The sequence below is a fragment of the Tasmannia lanceolata genome, unplaced genomic scaffold (genome assembly GCF_043159265.1).
Source record: "Tasmannia lanceolata isolate RefF3 unplaced genomic scaffold, GAP_Taslan_0.1 ptg000003l, whole genome shotgun sequence".
Lineage (NCBI taxonomy): Eukaryota > Viridiplantae > Streptophyta > Magnoliopsida > Canellales > Winteraceae > Tasmannia > Tasmannia lanceolata.
This window is the reverse complement of record NW_027518680.1, coordinates 21122434-21142140: the sequence shown is the minus strand read 5'-3', so window position 1 is coordinate 21142140 and position 19707 is coordinate 21122434. Positions and strand designations below refer to the sequence as shown.

The 19707-nt window shown below is 38.9% G+C and overlaps 1 protein-coding gene across 1 annotated transcript in view; it reads left to right on the top strand.

Annotated features, from left to right (window-relative positions):
- The window catches only part of LA1 (La protein 1), a 36146-nt gene extending 16983 nt beyond the window's left edge, over window positions 1-19163 (top strand). The window contains exons 6-10 of the mRNA XM_077363536.1: window positions 4608-4694; window positions 4810-5242; window positions 6376-6523; window positions 18241-18322; window positions 18803-19163. Coding sequence (XP_077219651.1) covers window positions 4608-4694; window positions 4810-5242; window positions 6376-6523; window positions 18241-18322; window positions 18803-18908 — 856 coding nt within the window. The 3' untranslated portion in view covers window positions 18909-19163. The remainder of the gene's footprint in view (window positions 1-4607; window positions 4695-4809; window positions 5243-6375; window positions 6524-18240; window positions 18323-18802) is intronic.
- Window positions 19164-19707: the final 544 nt, after the last annotated feature.

Genomic DNA, 19707 nt, shown 5'->3' with positions numbered 1-19707 from the left:
GTGCGGTTTAGGGTCTCTAGGGAGGAATTATGGTTCAAGCTATCCAGAGTTTTTGGGCATCCTCAGAAGGGCGGTTGCAAGTTTTTTTGGATTGCACTAGATAGTTCAAAGAAAGAAAGCATGTTAGAGTAGAAGGAAAGGGGCTTTTTTTACGTTTCTCTGTTATATTTGTATGTTCTCTTTGAATAGGTTTTGGGTATGCCCATGCCAAAATTTGTTAATCTCTTGTATTGCTGGCTGGGACTTCTAGTCCTGAATGCAGTTTTGAGTATTAATGAAATATGTCATCTTTAAAAAGAAAAAGACATGATAAACGATCAATTTTGCCTTCCACGTTTCGCGCCTTCACTCCACTCTTTTTAAATAAAAAGAAAGAAAAGAAAGGGAAGTTGCCATTAAAATACCCTCTTTTATTCGTATTCCTTTACAAGTCTCCAAACTTGTATCAAAAAGTCGAAGAGAGTTGCCATTAAAAAACCTGTTTGAAGAAGAGGAAGAGAAATAAAGAAAACCAACTAGTTTTAAAAAACGCATCAAGCAATGAAATAAATGAAATCAACGATGCGGAGAACATGGAGAGAAGGGAAAAATTTCCCTCACTAGCGATGCCTTGGCTGTCGTAAACCCCTTCCCCTCCAAGAACAGTATCGAAGGTATACCCTGACAAACCGATGCTCTCTCTCTCTCTCTCTCTCTCTCTCTCTCTCTTCACTGTAACACTAGAAGCAACTGTTTTGGTTGCAGAAAATCAGAAAGGGTGTTGGTTCAATCCTTGGCGATCTTCTAATCTTGTTTAGATGATTCCAAACACAAGGTGATTCATTAAGTTATGCTAATGAATTTTGTGTTTTGAGTTAAAGATTTCTTCTAAGGTTCAAACTCAAGGCACCCAATCAAGCTTGAAGATCAAGCAAGCCAAAGAGGAGATTAAGATCCATGAAGAGGGAAAAAACCAAGACTTGAAGATTGAAGATCAAATGGAAGATTCAAGGTCAAAGTCTTGTGTTAGATTGTATAAATCTAATCCTACAATGAATCCCACTTAGAGGCACTCCAAGGCAGCTAAAAGGGTTCCAAATATGTTAAACAAATGAGAGAAATCAAGCGAACCAATAATCCAATGGACAAAGAAGAAATATATGAAATAGGGAAAAAATAGGGCTTCGTGGTCAATCGGGGATTGGCCGGTTGACCGGCGGCATTTTGAGAAGAAAACAAAAAAAGGTAGTATGTCGACGGCGGTTGATCAGAAATCCGCGGTCGACTGGGAGCGATTTTCTGCATTTTTTAAATATTTTCTAACGGCTAGAGCTGTTGGGGGAGTGGGAAATGGCTAGTTTTAGCCCTCCTCTCCTATATAAGGGGTTCTACTTTCTTTGGTAAGTTTAAGACACGCCTAAACATGTTTTGAATATAACATTGGGTGATCAAAATCCTTTTTTTTAATTTCGTTATTCTTGAAGAGATTCGTTCTTAGGCTTCAAATTGTATATCTTTTGAGAGAGATTTCAAGTGAGCTTAGTGTGTAATTTGCCTTGTGAAGAGATTTCAACTGTGATAAACTCTCCTTTCCTAGTTTTGGGATCTAAATTCTTGTTTGTATCCATGGTCTCAATTTGTTTGGTACGCAGAACTTTCAAGTCCAATGTCGAGCCTCATTGTTTTGTTAAATAAAGCAATGTTCTCAACTTTTTGGGTTGTTATAGTAGTCGTTGGCCTATGCCCTTTTCCTTTCTTTTTGTGGCATTTGTTTATTTTCTTGTTTTTTTTCCACACAAAGGGAAAGAAATGAAAGTCACTAATTAGGTTCTTTTTCTAGTTGCATTCATTGTTTTAAATTTCACGGAATTTTTCCCGAGACGATCGAAATGTTTTCCCCCCCATCCCCACCGAAACAAAATCTCAATGAATTCCTTCCACGTCATTAATTCTTTTGAAAAATTTAAATTTCAATCGAAATTCTTGAAATTCGACCGACTTTCCTAAAATTAGACTGGAATGGTCGGAACCACAAAAAAAATGGAAAGATTTTATGATTTACATCGTATAATGCTATTTGTTGAAGCCATAAAAAAATGCTATTTTGTCATAAAACCAAAAAAATCCCGTCCCAACTCCTAGTCTGCTGTAAATCGAAAAAACACTGCAAATCAAAGAAACATATTTTTTCCTCGTAACGTAATTCTTTGGTATTGACATAGAGTTGAGGTCTGGAGGGGACACGGGTCATTGTACTATCTTATGCTTCATTATATTGTACTTTTTTATTGACTTTACTGTTCCAGACATATGCGACAACTCATGTCACTAGGTGTTTGATGTGATTAAGCCATCCGTCATGGATGACTTTCTTGCTTATATGATGGTTTCTAAGTATGTATTTGTGCTTATTCTTGTATTTCCCAAAGTTTCATCGTAAAATTTCATCATTTGCATATGTTTCCATACATTTCCTTGATTTTACAAGATTTCCACCGAAGTTTCCACCGTAACCAAAATGTTTCCTTTCCCGCGCCGATCGAAATTGAAACCGAAACCTGAATTTCAAACCTTGGTTGCACGTGTTTGTTGATTTGGAGGGACAATATAATGTTTCCTCACAATGTGAGCTAGTCAACGGATGGCAATTGAAGCAAATACTGATTATTTCCAGTTGGTGTTTGTCATGGGATACATGCCGATGGTTTTATTCTTTTGGGAATCTTATTTATGCTTTATTAAGTCACCTCATGTCATGGTTTAGGCATGAAAATCTCATCAATGTATCTTCTTGAGTTGGACATCCTTGCATTTGCTTTGTCCTTGACTGTAGTTACTTGTGGGAGCTACCATCTAGGCAGAACTCCCAATGCTATGGCTTGAACCACTTGTCCATCCCTCCTACAAAATCTGTTCAAGATACCGAGTGGAGTGAATAGCGAAAATTTGTGGAGCTTCAGCTCCTCTTCAGGGCATACTTCTGGGAATGCTCATTGGATGATTAGAAGTCGCAAGTTTGAGAAGGTTCTATAATAAAGCGCTGCGTTTTCTTCCTTTCTTTTTTTGCCACAAGAATTCATTTTAGGATATGAATTGAATTACCAATTCATTGTTGGTAGTAGGATGACTTTTGGGACTTAAAATCTTGTGGAGCTTTGATTCCTCTTACAAAGCATACCATTGGGAATGCTCACTGGATGATTAGAATTCGCAAGTCTGAGAAGGGACTATAATATAAAGATATTTTTTTGGCTACAAGAATTCATTTTAGGGTATGGGTTGAATAACCAATACATTTTTGGTACTAGGATGACCGTTGGGACTTTGAGCAGGGACTATAAATAAAAGATATATATATATATATATATATATATATATATATATATAAGAATTCATTTTAAGACAGCTGTGAGGCTAGCCATGCTGTACGGCTCAGAATGTTGGGTCACCAAGAAGCAGCATGCGCATAATATGAGTGTAGCGGAGATGCGAATGCTTAGATGGATGTGCGGCCACACAAGGGTAGATAAAATTAAAAATGAAGACATTCGTAAAAAGGTCGGGGTAGCACCAATTGAGGAGAAGATGAGAGCACTGCTTAAGATTGTTTGGACATATCCAATGTAGGCCTTTGGATGCTCCGGTGAGAAGAGGCGACTCGTGCCAAATTGATGGAGTATAAAGACATAGGGGCAGACCGAAAACAACTTGGGTAGAAACAGTGAGGAAAGACTTGATAGCTAGGAACATAATAGAGAACATGACGTTGGATAGTATAGAATAGAAGAAAATGATCCATGTAGAAGAACCCAACTAGAGCCATGATTAGAGCCGGGTAGATTCCTGTCACCTTCTTCATGAAATTTTACTAAAGGATTCATTTAGCCGACCCCAACTAGTTTGGGACAAAGGCTTTGTTGAGTTGATTTGAGTTGAAGAATTCATTTTAAGATATGAATTCATTTTAGGATATGAGTTGAATAACCAATTCATTATCAGTACTCGGATTACTGTTGGGACTCAAAATCTTACAGAGCTTTGACTCCTCTTACATTGGATGATTAGAATTTTCAAGTCTTAGATGGGACTATAATAAAAAGATAATTTTTCTTTTTTCTTTTGGCTACAAGAATTCATTTTAGGATATGAGTTGAATAACTAATTCACTGGGGACTATAATAAAGAGATAATTATTCTTTCTTTTTTTCGCCTACAAGAATTCATCTTAGGATATGAGTTGAATAACCAATTCATTGTTGGTGGTAGGATGACCACAAGATTATTGTTGGAGAAATTGGTTTGGTCTGTAACTTGGATGATGAGTCAGCTTGCAGGACAAGAAAAAGCAATAGAGTTCTCTAGAGAGCGTGAGTATACTTATGGGTCAAAGTAGTGTTTCAAAACTTGTCGACTTGGTTTGGAACTCGGTCGAATCGACGCGGTTTGATTACGTTGTGAGCTAGTTTATGTAGAAAAGCATTTTTGGGTACCTTTGAAGATTTATTTATTTTAATAATTTTTTGTTTTTCTTAAAATATGTTCAAATTGCAGTTTCAGTCAATAACTTTGTTAAATATCAAGTGTCATTTTGTGGCTGTCCAATCTCATATTATCTTTGTGCAATTCAGGAAAGAGTTTGACTCTGAAAGGGGAAAAATGGAGCAATTTGATAAATCTTGTTCAAACAACAAAAAAGGACCCCACATGAATGAGAGGTTGGTGCTTTCCATTCTTTGTGAATTGCTGAGATCCTTTTTTTTTTCTTGTCACTTGAATTTACTTTTGATATTATTTTAGTGATCTAATTACATTTTTTTGTGATGATCTTAGCTACCCTAGAGGCTTAATTGTTGCATTTAAGTTAAAGAGTATGTCAAAGGAAGGATCTACTGAACATGACAGTACCAGTCAAGAGATTGAAAATGTAAATGTTAACAAGGTAGAAGACAACCCTGATTCCACAAAAAATGTTACCGAGGCTGAACAAATGGACTCAGAAAATGTTAAAGGTATTGAAGACAAATCTGCAGATGTTGAAAGAGAGAATGGAGGGAAGGCTGCTACAGATGACATTGAAGGAAAGGTTACAGAAAATGTCATTCAAGAGAGTAGTGAAAAGGCTATTGAAGATGCAATCCAGGAGAAGGAAGAAAAAGAAACAATCCATGAAGAAATGCCCTCAGCAACTAACAATACACACAATGAGGAAGTCATCTCACGGGAGGATCTGAAGTGTGTCTTCCAAAAATTTGGAATTGTGAAGGTACAACGGAAATCAAGTCTTCAGTGATTATTATTCTTAATTTGTTTTGTTGGTATTGTTGAAGTCAGAGTATATCTTTCTTCCCTGCATTTGTATCTACTAAGCATCTTATTATTCTATTGTTGTATTATTCTTGATGTTTATTTCTTTTTATCAGTTCTTTTAATTGCTAAAGGCCTAAATGGCTCTTAAAATAAATGCGTTCTTTCACTTTCTCGTATCTTAATTTCCTTCATGTGGTAATTAAGCACAGTGATTTTGTTCTTGGGTTTTTCATCTTGTATAGATTTCAAAGGACTTACAAGCATTGAAGAAATGCATTCTTTTGATTATGACTCCTTCCTATTCCTTTTAAACTCATACGTTTTCATCTCTCCATCTCTCTCACATTTTTATTTATCCTCATCACTTCTGCTTCTCTTCTCTTGTTGCCTCCCCTTTCATAACACCTTATCTGTCACTTCTCTGCTTCATTTTTTACCTGTTACACAAAACAAGATAAACAAAAGAGACCTCACTAACTCATCTTGTAACCTCATCTCCGTTGCTCTATTTGTTTTTCCCAAGAGTTGGTACTTAAAGCACCACTTCTTTCTCATCTTTACTCTTCCTTCGTTCTCTTATATTCCCTTCTGTGGTCATCGCACCTTTTGTTTTTTTTATTGTGATCAATGCCTCCTATGCCATTGCATCTTCTTTGCTTCCTTCCTTTATTACCAGTTCTTCCAACCTTCTATTCCAAATTGGGTTCTTGGTTGCTGAATGATGTTTTTTTTATCTATGTCGATACCTCTTAATCATACAGATTCTAATATAGTGGAAGCAAAAGGCTTCTGCACTGGAGTGACTGGAAAAGCTAGTCTTAGGCACAGGGAAATTCCTACCAATTTCCCAGTGAATTTAACCGTGTATTCTTTGAAATCATGAAAAAATCAGACCTAATTTGTCATCACATGCTGCGTATTAAAAAAGAAAAAGATACAGAAATATTTATTATGCTTTAAGTATCACCTCTTTTTCATGACATGCGTGTTGAGAGTACTATGGGAAACTGTCAATCTCTATGTTATTGATACGAGTTCCTGTAGTAGGAATCTGATAAATACCCATTTATGCCTTTTTCTTGTGTGAAGTATGTTGACTATTCAAAGGGGGAAGAATCGGGATACATTCGCTTCGAACAGCCGGAAGCTGCTCAAAAAGCTCGTGCTGCAGCAGTGCTTCTTGAAGAAGGTGGCTTGATCGTAAATAATTATATTGCTTTCTTGGAAGCAGTAACTGGTACGTGCATCTTCTCTTGGTATTTACTGCACGTGTTCAAGTCATAGTTTTAAAACTCCCCCATGTCATCGTGGACTCCTCCGAGTTGACTCCCTTTTACGTTGGTCTCATTCCGCGTTGTGCCGCCGTGTTCTGCATTTTGCCCTACAGAGTCAATAAAAACTCCTTTGACCCTCCTGAATTATGACTGTGTCAACCGAGTCCTCGACTGTGTCGTGCCTAGTCGACTAGAATTTTCTTCGGTCGCATTCCGCGCCGCATCCACGTTTTTAAACATTTTTAAGCATTGGTTCAAGTTGTCACTGCACATACATGAATTTGGATGCATAAACTAGGGGTGCAACTTGGGTCGGGTTGGGTTGAGGCCAACGCGACCCAACCTAAGGAACCCATTTTTCCAACCGGATCTGATTTCCAACCCGACGAGTTTCAACTTGACCCGACCCGATGAACCCTTTTTTTCCATCCTGACCCGACCCGACCTGACCCGAGTTCAACCCGACCCAACCCGAGTTTCTAAGCTTGCAAAAAAAAAAGATAAAAAATGTCGGGTTTCACTAGGATCGGGTTGCCCCAACCCGAATGCTACCCAAACTCAACCCGGGTTGGAAAAACACAACCCGACCCGACCCGACAATTTTTCGGGTTGAGCCCGATCTGAGTTGCACCCCTATCATAGACCTGCAAGTGCGTGGGGTAGAGAAAAATTTATTACTGCTGTACCCTGGTACATGTTTTCCTCATGAATGCCTCGACGTGTTCATGCCTTCATGGAATGGGATAATGTAAGAGCTGAAGCTTTTGCATACTCATGTTCTTGCATGCCCAAAATTATTATACTTGTCGAATTGCTTCATCCTTTTGCTAGTTTGATGATGTGAAAGATCATGATTATCATAGCTTGATGATGTAATTTGGTTGAACATGGTAACTTAAAGATGGGTGTCATGCTGTTACTTACATATATGTTCAGTTGTACAAAATAAAAAGAAAAGAAAAGCCTACTGTAATGTTTTACTGTAGAGTCCCTACAGTTTAACATCCTTGCAACCAGGCTCTAGTTGTTAGAATAGGTAGGTATAAATAAAGTTATCAAACTAGAAAGTACTAATCGGTATAGGTTATTGAACTAATAGGTTTTACAAAAAAAAGGAAAAAAATATTTAAATACTATTAACAGTGTCGCTCAAGTTTATTTTTCATGTTTGGAAATTGAAAATTCATTGAAAAATATGGATCCTTTTTGTTTTCCAAGTTCAAAGGTATTGTGTAGAGTACCTGATGCAGGACAATACCTAATTTAAGGAAAATCCTACACCCTTAATGGGATTAAGACTTTATGACAGCTTAGGGCTTATACGGAAAACTAAAAGAGCACTTAACAACTAATATAGGGCTGAATTAACGCCTAATTAATCTATGGACAACTTCAATAATGAGAGGCCTAAATAGCATAAATAATTATAAAGATCATAATTAGGCATGAACTAAACCTTATACAAATCATTCAAAGCGATAAAGATTCGTAAGATGAATTGAGAATAGAAGGATTAGTCTGAAACTAGGCCTACACATGCAACTAATTAAAAGAACTAAAAGATAATGTAAGACCTATCAATTAGATGTAACAAAAGCATGAAAAATTAATAATAATCAATGAAGAAAAACAAAAAAAAAATCCAGCAACAGGAATTGGGTCAAAACAATTCAGATTTAGGCCGTAGGGGTATTTTTGTAATTCTACAAATCTGGAAATTGAAGGAAACTGCTGTCCAGATCTTAGGTAAGGGTTTAGGTAGGTAAAATAAAGGTAATTCTAGGGTTTAGGTTCTGATTTGATAGTAGGTTTAGGCTATGGATCTTTAAAAACGTTTTCTGGCCTGAGAAGAGTAAAAACTTGCAATAGGGTTAAAAAAGGTTTGGAAGTTGAGATTCTTGTGAGTTTTAGGTGAGATTTAATCACTAAAACAATCCCTCAAAATCTCAAAATAAGATCTTGAAGAACAAAGAAAATAGATTTTGGGTTTTTCTAGTTTTAGGGTTCAAGAACAAAGAAAATAGAAAATCTAATTTACTTACCTTGTTTGTGCTGATTTGATTGAAAAAATAGAACATAATAGATGAGAGAAGATGGTTTCAAACCATAAGAGGAAGAGAGAAGAAGAAAGGCTAAATTTCTGGCTTCAAGTAAAACGTCAATTCTCTTCAATATTCAAAAAGTCCCTTACATTGCTTTCATAAGATGAATTTATAAGAAAACAAACCATAGGAGATAACTTAAAACCTAAGCAACTAATCTCAACCATTCATCTAATCCAAAGTAAACTAAATAAAGTTAAAACTAACCTAAAATAATAATCCCGTAATAGACCTATACCACTTCCTAAAATCACTCATAACTTGCTCAAATCACATCCAAAACATATGATCTTGGGCTCATTAGATAGGTAATTGAAAAACCTTTCTAATAATACCAAATGCACGCCAAACGAATGAGATTTGATGCATGAAAAGTAGGCTACAAATAAAATGACGAAAATAGAAAATAAATAAAAAAAGACACCCATGTTCGTGGCCCATGCTATAGTCTCCACCATCAGTCTCGTCCACGTCTGCCCTTGTAAACCTTGAATCCACACCCATTGTTGATGTCCCCATCAGTACCATTCAAAAAAGAAGAAGATAATGTGTAGAGTGGCAATTGTTTTCTTTCTCGTAGAAAGGATTCTTTGGGGTAAATGTGAATTATCTAAGGCTTTGTTTGGATGATGGGGAGTACTGGGATAAGTAGTGAACATGGAGGGGACAAGAAAAGTATATTCCAGAGAAATCCCTGGGAGAGTAGTGGTATATGTTGTTCAGATGCCTTTCAATGACATGTAGAATGCTAGAAAAGTAAATATTGTTGGCATTTGGTTGCATGTAAATGATTCGTAGAATGCTGGGAAAGTAGAAAATGTGTTGTTTGAATGCTTGTAAAATGGCTTGTAGAATGCTTGAAAAGTAACCGACTTTTTTTTTTTGAAAGATGACAATTTATTGCTGCTATGAAAGTCACAATGGGGACCAGGGGTCCCAGCTTGCATTACATAGTATCAAGTAAGGTTGGCCAGGGGCATACCCCTTGGCCAATAGAACGAAACAAAATCTATAGTTATGAAACCACTAAAGATAGATGAATACTTCCATGCACTCCCATTATGTTAGGTCTCTATGTCCCTTCCTTTTCGAGATCTTTATCTACCGTATTAAAAAAGAAACCATCACCATACATTAACCTTTCCTTTGTACTACCCCATGTTGTGAGAAAGGGACTAAATCCCCCATGAGATACTTCATATGAGCGGTTTAAAGAGAAACTCCAGGCCCCGGAAAGATTCCAAGACTAAATACCTCCTGTACCACCCCCTGCACATTTATCACCAGTGAGCAAAAATCCAAATCTACATCCTACCTATACACTAACTTAAAGAGACCTCGATAAGATTCTCTACGATCTTCTACGAAGATCTTGAAGCTTCCTAACTTCTTCCGTCCACCAGAAATTAATTACAACCCCCTAAAAAACCGTCTTCAAAGGAACTTCACAAACCATACACCAAACCATCAATACACTCTGGACAAAAAATTATGAACACTTCCTCAAATCCCTCATTAAAATCCCAATCTGGAATTCCAGTTCCTCTTCTTTGGAAAAGAAGTTTGAAGCGAACTCCGAGAAAGGAACCTCTTCTTTTTTTAAAAAAGAAAAGAAAAAAGAAGAGGTTCCTTTCTCGGAGTTCGCTTCAAACTTCTTTTCCAAAGAAGAGGAACTGGAATTGGAGCCTCTGAGAAAGGAACCTCTTCTATTGGATCCAACCGGATAGCTATCAGTTCCTTTATCTTCCTAATACAAATAATTTGCTTAGCTTCCCATTCTAGCCTACGTGACTTGTTTTCATTCTCCAGACAACCTCTGAAAAAAGAAAGCTTGTATATCGGAATGCAAATATCCTTGACATTATGAGTACCGGTTATAGGAAAAAGTTCTTCCACGTTATTCCTGCAGTCCTCCTGGAACTGCTTCCACTATCTTTTGATGATTCGTTTTACCAATTTAGCTAATGTAGGAGGTTCAACTGAGGTTTTTGCTTCACTATATTTCAGGCTTCTGACCCATCTGCGAGTCTCAAACCATTGCGAACAATCGGGTGCCTCCCTTCGCTTCCGCTTATATGTTTGGACTTCCCGAGGAAGAAGATGATGAAGCCATTTTCCTAAGTACAACAGATGTTTTTACTATCCCTTTCCTAAGGAAAGCCAAAGGACGTTTATGTTCTTTTCTTCATTACCCCCCTTTTTTATATGTATTAGCATAACCGCCCATTACTACCTATATTTTGGGCCCCACAATCTGGTTGTCTCGTATGAAGCAGATTTGAAGAGCTAAAATTCCTTTCCCAACAAAACTAATCATGATAGCCTCAGAGAGACGGGTGCCGTCACCGCCTTTGCCATACATTTATAGTATACACTTGGCATCCCAAGCACGTTCCCCAAGGAGACCAGATAAAGCTTTAACTGAAGACTTTTCTTTCCTTTAGATCTTCTTGGATCTAATATCTATTATTATCTATCACGCAATTTGTATCTATTTTATATCTGTCCTTATCTCCAAAGATTTCCTTTCGTATTATATCCACAAGTAGACCCATATGCCCCTAATTTACTCCAGGGTTTAGGATTATAGAGAGCAAAATTACCTGTGGCAAGGGCCAATCCTTCCCAGTTTGGCAAAGAATTGAAGGATGTTGAGTAACCTGTTCTTCCTTGATCCTTGAGCCGAGGCCAAAGCAGTCTCTAGAATTTTCATCATTATAGTGTGGTGAGATTGAGGCGACTTGGCCAACGACTTTGGCCCAACATGAGCGCCAGCAGAGGGTCGAAAGTCAAACAATTTCCTGACTCTTCTGTTCAGACCAGCTGGCTTGGAACACGCATTCAAGCCGTCGACTTTCTGTCTAGGAATAAAATTTCTAGGCTTGGATTTTGTGGGACAGACCGACGGATTTTCTAGGTGAACGGAAAGACCTTTCTCGATAACCCCGCCCTCAGGATTTGAAGATTTGAAATTTGAAATCCCTACAGGGTTCAACGGCTCGCCGGACAAAGGATCCCCGATCCCCCGAGATAGTCCCTCCGTCGGGCCGGGAGCCAAATCGAGGAGAAATGAGTCAGAGGTCGCCACCGAGAACTCAACGCCCACGGTGTAGGTTTGGTCTAAAATTTTGAGCTTAACAGAGGAGCGAAAAAAATGCCATCGGGGAGCTACGATTTTGGCTGAAACATAACTCATGCAATTCTTATGGTTACCTTCTATTTTAATGTCTACAACCCTACCGTAAAGAGCCCCCAGCGCCTCCACCGTTGAAACAGCCCAGACGTGAAGCGGGATGCTGAGGAAATGAACCCAAAAAACCTCCTCTCCTTGAATGTATTCCTTTTTCCATGGAGAGAGGGAAAGCAAACTATTGCCTAAGGCCTCAGGGCCCAATTCAAGGATCTGTGAAGCTTGAGATTCAAATTCAAATATAAAAAGAACCTCGTTTGGTGCCAATATAGAGGGGCAGTGTAATGGGGTATCCCAGGCCTCTCTAGCCCATTTCCAAAGCTCCTGTAAGGTTTTGTTAGGGTTCTTTTTTACCCTAACATGCAAGCCCTTAGAAAGTCCATATGAATCTCAACTTCCTTACTTGAGATAGATTAGGATGGGAACCCTGAATTATTTTGGTAGAGTATATTACCGGAATCGGGCCAAGGGTCATTCTCTCCACATTTGGGAACCTCCTTAGGACGAGGGACTCACTGTAGGGAGAGTCTCGCCTGATGACACCAACGACATTCCTTCCTCCATCTAAAGTTAAGGTATTGACAGGGAGAGTAGAGCCAATTGTGATGTTGATTATCTGAGATATGACCGAAATTCCCACTGGATCTTCTCCCCCCAAAGGGTAGGGGGCATCGATTCAACCTCTTTAGCGGACACCTCTACATCTCTGCCTCCATCCAAAATTATTGTAGAAGCAATGTACGCATTGCCAGTTTTCCAAAGCTCCGCCCTCGAACTTTTCCATTCCCAGTTCCCTTTCTTTAACCGACTTGATAATGAATTACCATATTACGCATATTGCATATAAGTGCTCTATGAGCTGCCTCTTCCCAATAAAAATAAATTTATCAGTGTAATTACATCTTGATAAACCACATAATAACAATTGATGTGAACAAAATAAACAACATCGAACAACATAAGCAAGTATAACTGCATCCGGCAAGTGCCAAATTTCTCCATTTTCTACTCTCGTTAATCATTCGGTGATAATCAACCTTGCTTTTTGTTCCTCTCAAGTCATCTAGAAAATACTTCAAATAAGTGATTTAATATGATCCTGCAGAATAAAAACATTATTATTTTCTATTTTCTACTTTCTCTTGAAAGTAATGAGCCTATGATGAAATTTTTTACTAGATTATAGTGTTACTTGAGCACAAGGAAAATGTGGATTATAGATTATTGTGCCCTATGCATTTAGGTGGGAGAATCTGTAGATCATCTACTTGTACATTGCAAGTTGGCTAGAGAGGTATGGGGTAAATTATTAACTAGATTTGGTATAGCATGGGTATTCCCAACAAAAACCTTGGAACTTTTGGAAAGTTGGGCTATGGTGCCATGGAAGAGGAAAGGGGAAATACCTTAGAAGCACGAAGCGGGGGCGGGGGCAGGGTCAGGGAAGCGTGTGGTCTAGAAGAGTAAGTTTGGGAGCGCCATGGGAGCGTGTATGTAATATTTTATTTATATATCTTTCAAAATTCATGTTCATCAAAAAATAATAGTTTCTAACCATTTTCATATGTATCTTTCAAAATTTAAGTACATTTAAAAGCTAATCTCTAACCATCTTCATTTGTGTGCACTCGTTCCTCGTGCCTTCTTAAGATGTACAAGCCTTTGTGCTTGCTCGATTGAAGTACTTTGAACAGTTGGAGGAGTTTGATGTAAGGAAGTTGGTGAAGGTGGGACTTATAAAGTAATAGAAGCAAGCTGGGAGCGTCATTAGAGCGGTTCCTGTCTCTCTGGGGTCGCACTCCCTGGAAGCTCCTTCCTAAGGAGCACCGAATCGAGGTTCCGAGGTGGGAGCGGCACCTCAAGAGAAGGTTCCTGCTTCTAAGGGAAATACTTTGGCAAGTTTCTTTGCTAGCAACTATTTGGGTGCTATGGAAAGAGAGAAATGCAAGGATATTCAAGGAATTCACAAAGGGAGCTCAGTTCGTATTCAACAAAGTGATTGCCCTAACTATCTCTTGCGTGAAAACATTGCCATGCTTTCGTTTTGTATCTGCCTATGACTTATGGCACAATTGGAAAGAGATATGTTGTGGGTCTAGTATTCAACACAAAGTGGTCCAAGTTTGGAAGAACCCAGGCAAGGGATTCTCAAGATGAATTTCGATGGGTCTAGTATGGGGAATCCTGGACCATCTGGCCTTGGAGGCCTGTTGAGGGACGAAGAAGTGGTGGTGTTATGGGCTTTTAAAGGCCCAATTGGGGTGGCCGATGCAAATGAGGCGGAAGTTCGTGTCGTCCACCAAGGCATTAAGATGCTCCAAAATGTAGATTTAAACATGGTGGTGGTGTAAGGGGCCTCTCTCAATGTCATTAGTTGGGTAAGAGGTTCACATGTGGTACCTTGGAGATTTGCCGCCTTATTTATTGAGATCCAGGACAGAATTGGGGCGACATCGATCTCCTTTATCCATATTAAGCGGTCAGCTAATGGCAGTCAGATTAGCTAGAGGGGGTGTATACAGGGAGAGCATTGAGCTCTTTGACTTCCTCCCTGGCCCTTCGATTTCTGTACATTTTTTTATTCTTGTGACTTTTATGGTTTGTACTTTTAGGCACCTCCTCAGTCTATGTTTATTTTAATGACATCTCGTTGCCGTTCAAAAAAAAAAAAAGATTACATCCAATTATTTATTTGGGTTGACGAGTACTTTCCAGATGACTTAACAGTGATAGAAAGCAACAATGATTATCACCGGCTGATTAACGAGCGCTGAAAATGAAGAAATTTGGCACTTGTCGGATGCGGTTGTACTCATGGTTGTAAACTTTTATGAGTCGTACGAGTCGAGTTGAGTCGTTGGGCTTTCGAGTCGAGTCGCATGGGAGACTTGCCTCTATTAAAGACTCTTACGAGTCGTCTGGTGACTCTTATGAGTCGCCGCGAGTTGAGTTGAAAAAATAAGACTTACAAGTCAAGCCAAGTCACTGAGCCTGAGTTTCTTGTTTTGATGATTGAAAACTTGGAAGTTGGAACTTAGAACTTAATTATTATTATTATTTTTTAATGGTAGGCAATTGCATTAAATGCGAAAAAAACACTGAGGGGGTCTATACAAATGAAGAGAAAGAACATAGAAAAAGAAAGATAAGAGCAAGCCCCACTGAAGGTCAATGAGGAACGAAGTCAACTAGCTTAACTTTCTTGCTAGAGACACCATCTCTAGCTAAACGGTCCGCCACACCATTAGCTGACCGCCTAACATGATAGAAAGAAATCAATGCATCCCCCGCCCTGTCTTGGATCTCATCGAAGAAAGAGGCAAATCCTTAAAGGAAGGAATGAAAGTCCCTATGATACCTTATCATAAGAGCGAGTAGAGCTTGCAATTAAACCCGCGAAAAAGGGGATCCGACCCGCCCCGAACGGGGCAGGGATTCCCTGGTTTAAGTGGGGGATGGGGACGAGGATTGAAAAAATTCCCTGAAGCGGGGGCGGGGCGGGGATGTGGATTGCTCTTGGCCCGCCCCGCACCGTAACCCCCTCACAAAATTGGATTTTCCGCTTTTAATTTGGGTAGCCGCACTTACCATAGAACAAATTTCGTTTGGTATTCCTAAATTTTCCCTAATATCTTTCTTAAATGCATTTTAGTAGAATTTTCTAATAAAAAATCCATTAAACTCGTTTCCCCGTACTGTGCGGGCAGGATGGGGATTAGATTTTCCCCACGGGGCGGGGACATGAATTCCCCCGCCATCCCCCACGCGGGGACGAGGAGTGCAACATCTGTCCCCGCCCCGTTGCCACCCCTAAGAGAGAGTCTCTTCTACCACTACTTTATTCAAATCTTCATTCTCAAGATACCTTATCCCTTGGTAGATAGGACGCACTTCAGCTTCATTAGCGTCTGCGACTCCAGTGGGATCTGCAAAAGCCCATTTCATACCAAATTCATCCCTCAAAACTCCCCCAATTCCGGCAGGACCATGGTTCCTCATGCAAACCTGTCAAAGTTTAGCTTCAAAAAACCATGTGCGGGAGGCTCCTAGTCTTGGACAATCTTGGGTTCTTGGTCCGAACCACCACAAATCTCCTTCCAACCATATCATAAATCATGGGCGTATTCACCCATGAATAAGTTCCAACCAAAACTTAATTAGTTTTGTGCATGCAAGTTACAAGCATTTATATTTTTAGCTTTGTGCTTTTTCTATGTGCTATTGGGTTATATGTTTTACATGCTTCTTCTTTTGATAGATAATTGTATTTTTTCAACTAAATTTTTGTTCTTGTCGAAAACTCTTACGAGCCATGAGTCGGGTTGAGTCACGAGTCATAAAATTAAGAAATCGAGTCACGAGTCGAGTCACGGGTTGGCAACTATGGTTGTACTTGCTTATGTTGTTTGATTTGTTTTATTTTGTTCACATCAATTGTTATTATGTGTTTTAATAAAGATGTAATTACGTTGATACATTTGTTTAGAAAAGGCAGCTCATAGAGCAATGTAATATGCATAATATGGTAATTTATCATCAAGTCAGCTACTTTTCCAGCATTCTACAAGTCATTTTACAGGCATCCAAACCACACATTTTCTGCTTTCCCAGCATTCAATGCGTCATTTACATGCAACCAAATGCTGACAATATTTACTTTTCTAGCATTCTATGTGGCCATTTAAAGGGATCCAAACAACATATATCAATACTCTCCATGGAATTTCTCCCCCAGCATAGCCCAGTTGAGAGTTCTGACTTGTTTTGATGTATATTTCTTCCTTCCGGATATACCATTGGACCAGCTCTGCAGGCGGGTGATCTTGGCCAAATGAGAAGTTTCAAATAGCAATTGACTACTATCAGCCCTCCATTAGTAAGGGTGTGTGATTGATACATGTTTACGTTATACGAGAGCTCAGATAACTATATAATCGCTCGCACACCTTCGAACTAGGAAAAAACAGAGCCTTAGAGAAAATTAAGTACAAAGTTCTTTTGATCAATAATTTGGGTGATTCAAGCAGTAGAAATGTGTTTTATAAAGGAATATTAATCTAAAGTTTTAAAAGTTTTGTGGATCAAGTATTTTTTTTTTTCAAGTCTCTTTATGGATCAAGTATATAAAAGTTGGTAATAAGATATGTAGATAAATATTAATACCTAGGCCCGGCATTGATACTGGTACTTTTAATCAATCTAATCTGGTTATTAGCTAATGGAGGATTAAATTTGACAAGTTCTGTTGTAATTATAAAAATTTCCTTACAACAAATGCATGACTTATATACTTAAAAGATAGAGAAATTTAATTAAAAACAGCTGTGTCCGCCTGTGTCTGGCCTTGTTGATGCCAAATGATGAGGTTTGAAATTTGAGTGCAGCGTCCTACCTGCATTGAGCAAATGAGTAATTGTGGACCCACAAGAACAAGGTTAACTGTAAGTCTTACAACTATGTAAGTGCTTTCACACACGCATGCCTGTTGATGCGTCCGAGGGAGCGTGGGACCAGCAACACGATGGAGATCAACACAAGCAGCAACTAAAATAATCTCGTGGGGGTTTGAAAACCCATGCCACGGTTTGGAGAAAAGCTCCAATATAACACGTGAAAGGAGCAAAGCTCCTTTACCCACGTGAAATAGCCAATGCTCTCTTCACAAGTGATATCCCAAAAATAAACTTTATTCAATCTCACCTTTCTTTTCTCATGCCATTACATTATATAGAAGGCCAAAACCTAAGAATAGCAACCCTAAATACTTCTTATCTAAATAATTAATTTTAATCTTTTATCTAAAGTGACACAGATAAAAGGTAGAAACATGACTAAAATATTCCTAAAATAGTAATCCCGTAATAGCCATATACCATATCAATAAAACGCCTATAACTTGCCCAAATCAAGTCCAAGTCGCGTAATCTTGGGCTCTTTAGATAGGTAATCGAAAAACCTTTCTAAAAACACCAAAATCATGCCAAAAGAACAAGATTTGATGCCCTAAAAAATTACTACAAATAAAATGACGAAAATAGAAAATAAAAATAAAAGATTTGATCCACGCCTCACCTTCTGCATCATTCACCCCGCTTGAAGGAAACTCGACCTCTAGTTTAGGCCATCGTCCTCCAAATCTGATTTTCGGCGTTGCACCAACCTTCCATTCTTCCCTTGTGTTCATCTTTATCTTGTGTTGCCGCTGTCACGCTCCCTGCGTCACGTCCATATCATTATTTTCTCACACCTAGAATCATGCTTTGCTGAACTGGCCGTGGTCTAATGCAAAACTCTGGCAGGGGCACAATAAAGGCTTGACATTTCCGAAGTCAGGGTTTGTAAAACTGCTCATTCTGACAAGCTTATCCTTGATCTATTGCTTTATTAGGTGATGCTGAAAGGGATTACTGGAGCTTACTTCGTGGTAATCAGGAGAGACACCGGGGAAACAATAAAGGCTACAGAGGGAGGTTTGTGCGCATTTACACCACTCTGAACATAACATTTCCTGTTTATATGCTGCAATCCCCATTTGAAACTCACAGAATGTCTGTCTGTGACTTGAATTTAGCTTGGAGAAAAAACTTGGATCCTACTCCCATGATTGGCAACCATGAATTTATTTTCACGATAAATTAGTTTCTTGACATGGTGAGTGCAGGTAGAGCGGGTGGGGAGGAGAGACTTGAGAGGGTACCGATGAATAGAGGGTTAGAAGTGGCTGAAAAAACAGGAAGAATCAGTCATATTTTGGGTGGAGTTTTTTGTTTTCTTGTTTTTTAAGCTTTTCTTACCCTCCCACTCACTCATTCCCTCTGGTGTCTATCCCTCTCCCACGCTCCCTCACCATTGATATTCCAGGAAAAAAAATTCAGGGTAGCCAAACATGCCTCGTGTTTCCATCGTTCTGAAAACAGTTCGAAGAACATAACTCTATTTACTCTTTGCAGGGGGGGAAACACTAGAGGGGGGAGGCACTTCAGCGGCAAGCACCAACGCTCCAAAGGAAGTGACAACTTTGATCAGAGGCCTAACAAGGCACAAAAACTGCATTGAGTTCGGACTCCTAAAGAACTTCGATTTTGGTACTCATTCTCACCAGATGGCACCTCTTTTTGGGTTCCTGGCGGCTAATGCACACACTTTTCTTGAGGTCTAGTAATCTGTTCTTCAATAGAAATAGTAATAGCCCATTTTGTTATCTATAGAATAATTAATTTTTTTGCCCCTTTTTACTCTTTTTTGTTGTCTACTTATTTAAGTTCACAACAATCACAATGATATGTACATGCCTAGTGTTATTTTTTGTGATCTACTGCTAGCTAGGATCACGACTGTGTCGTTTGTTTTATGATGTAGTACTAGATGGTTAGGATTGATGGATTGAGGGAGCGGATCATCTCGTTAAGAGGGTCCAACCTCACTTTTCCTTATCTAGAAAACCAAACCCTTTGTTTGGTTGTTAACCTCGTAGTGGTAGGGGTGTCATTACAAATATAGTGTGTGAGAGAGCATCATTCCTAAGAAAATCCAAGTAGGGTGACAACCAGGAGACATCCTTGGTAGTCTTCCGGGATTTCAATGCTATATCGGCAACCAAACAAACTGTTTTGATGATATGGCACCCTAAAAACAAGCAAAACTCCTTATCCATCCCGGCTTTTGTGCAACCAAACAGAGTATACTATACAAAAGCTCAACCTGACCCGACCCAAGTTGCACCCCTACTTTCTTTCTAGTAGATAACCTTTAATAGATCAAATTTTATTAAGAAGGTTTTTGTCTGCTTCAATAATACAATAAGTCGCATTTGTTTCTTCTGCATTTTCTGAGTTTTCTTAAGACAGTGGGAACA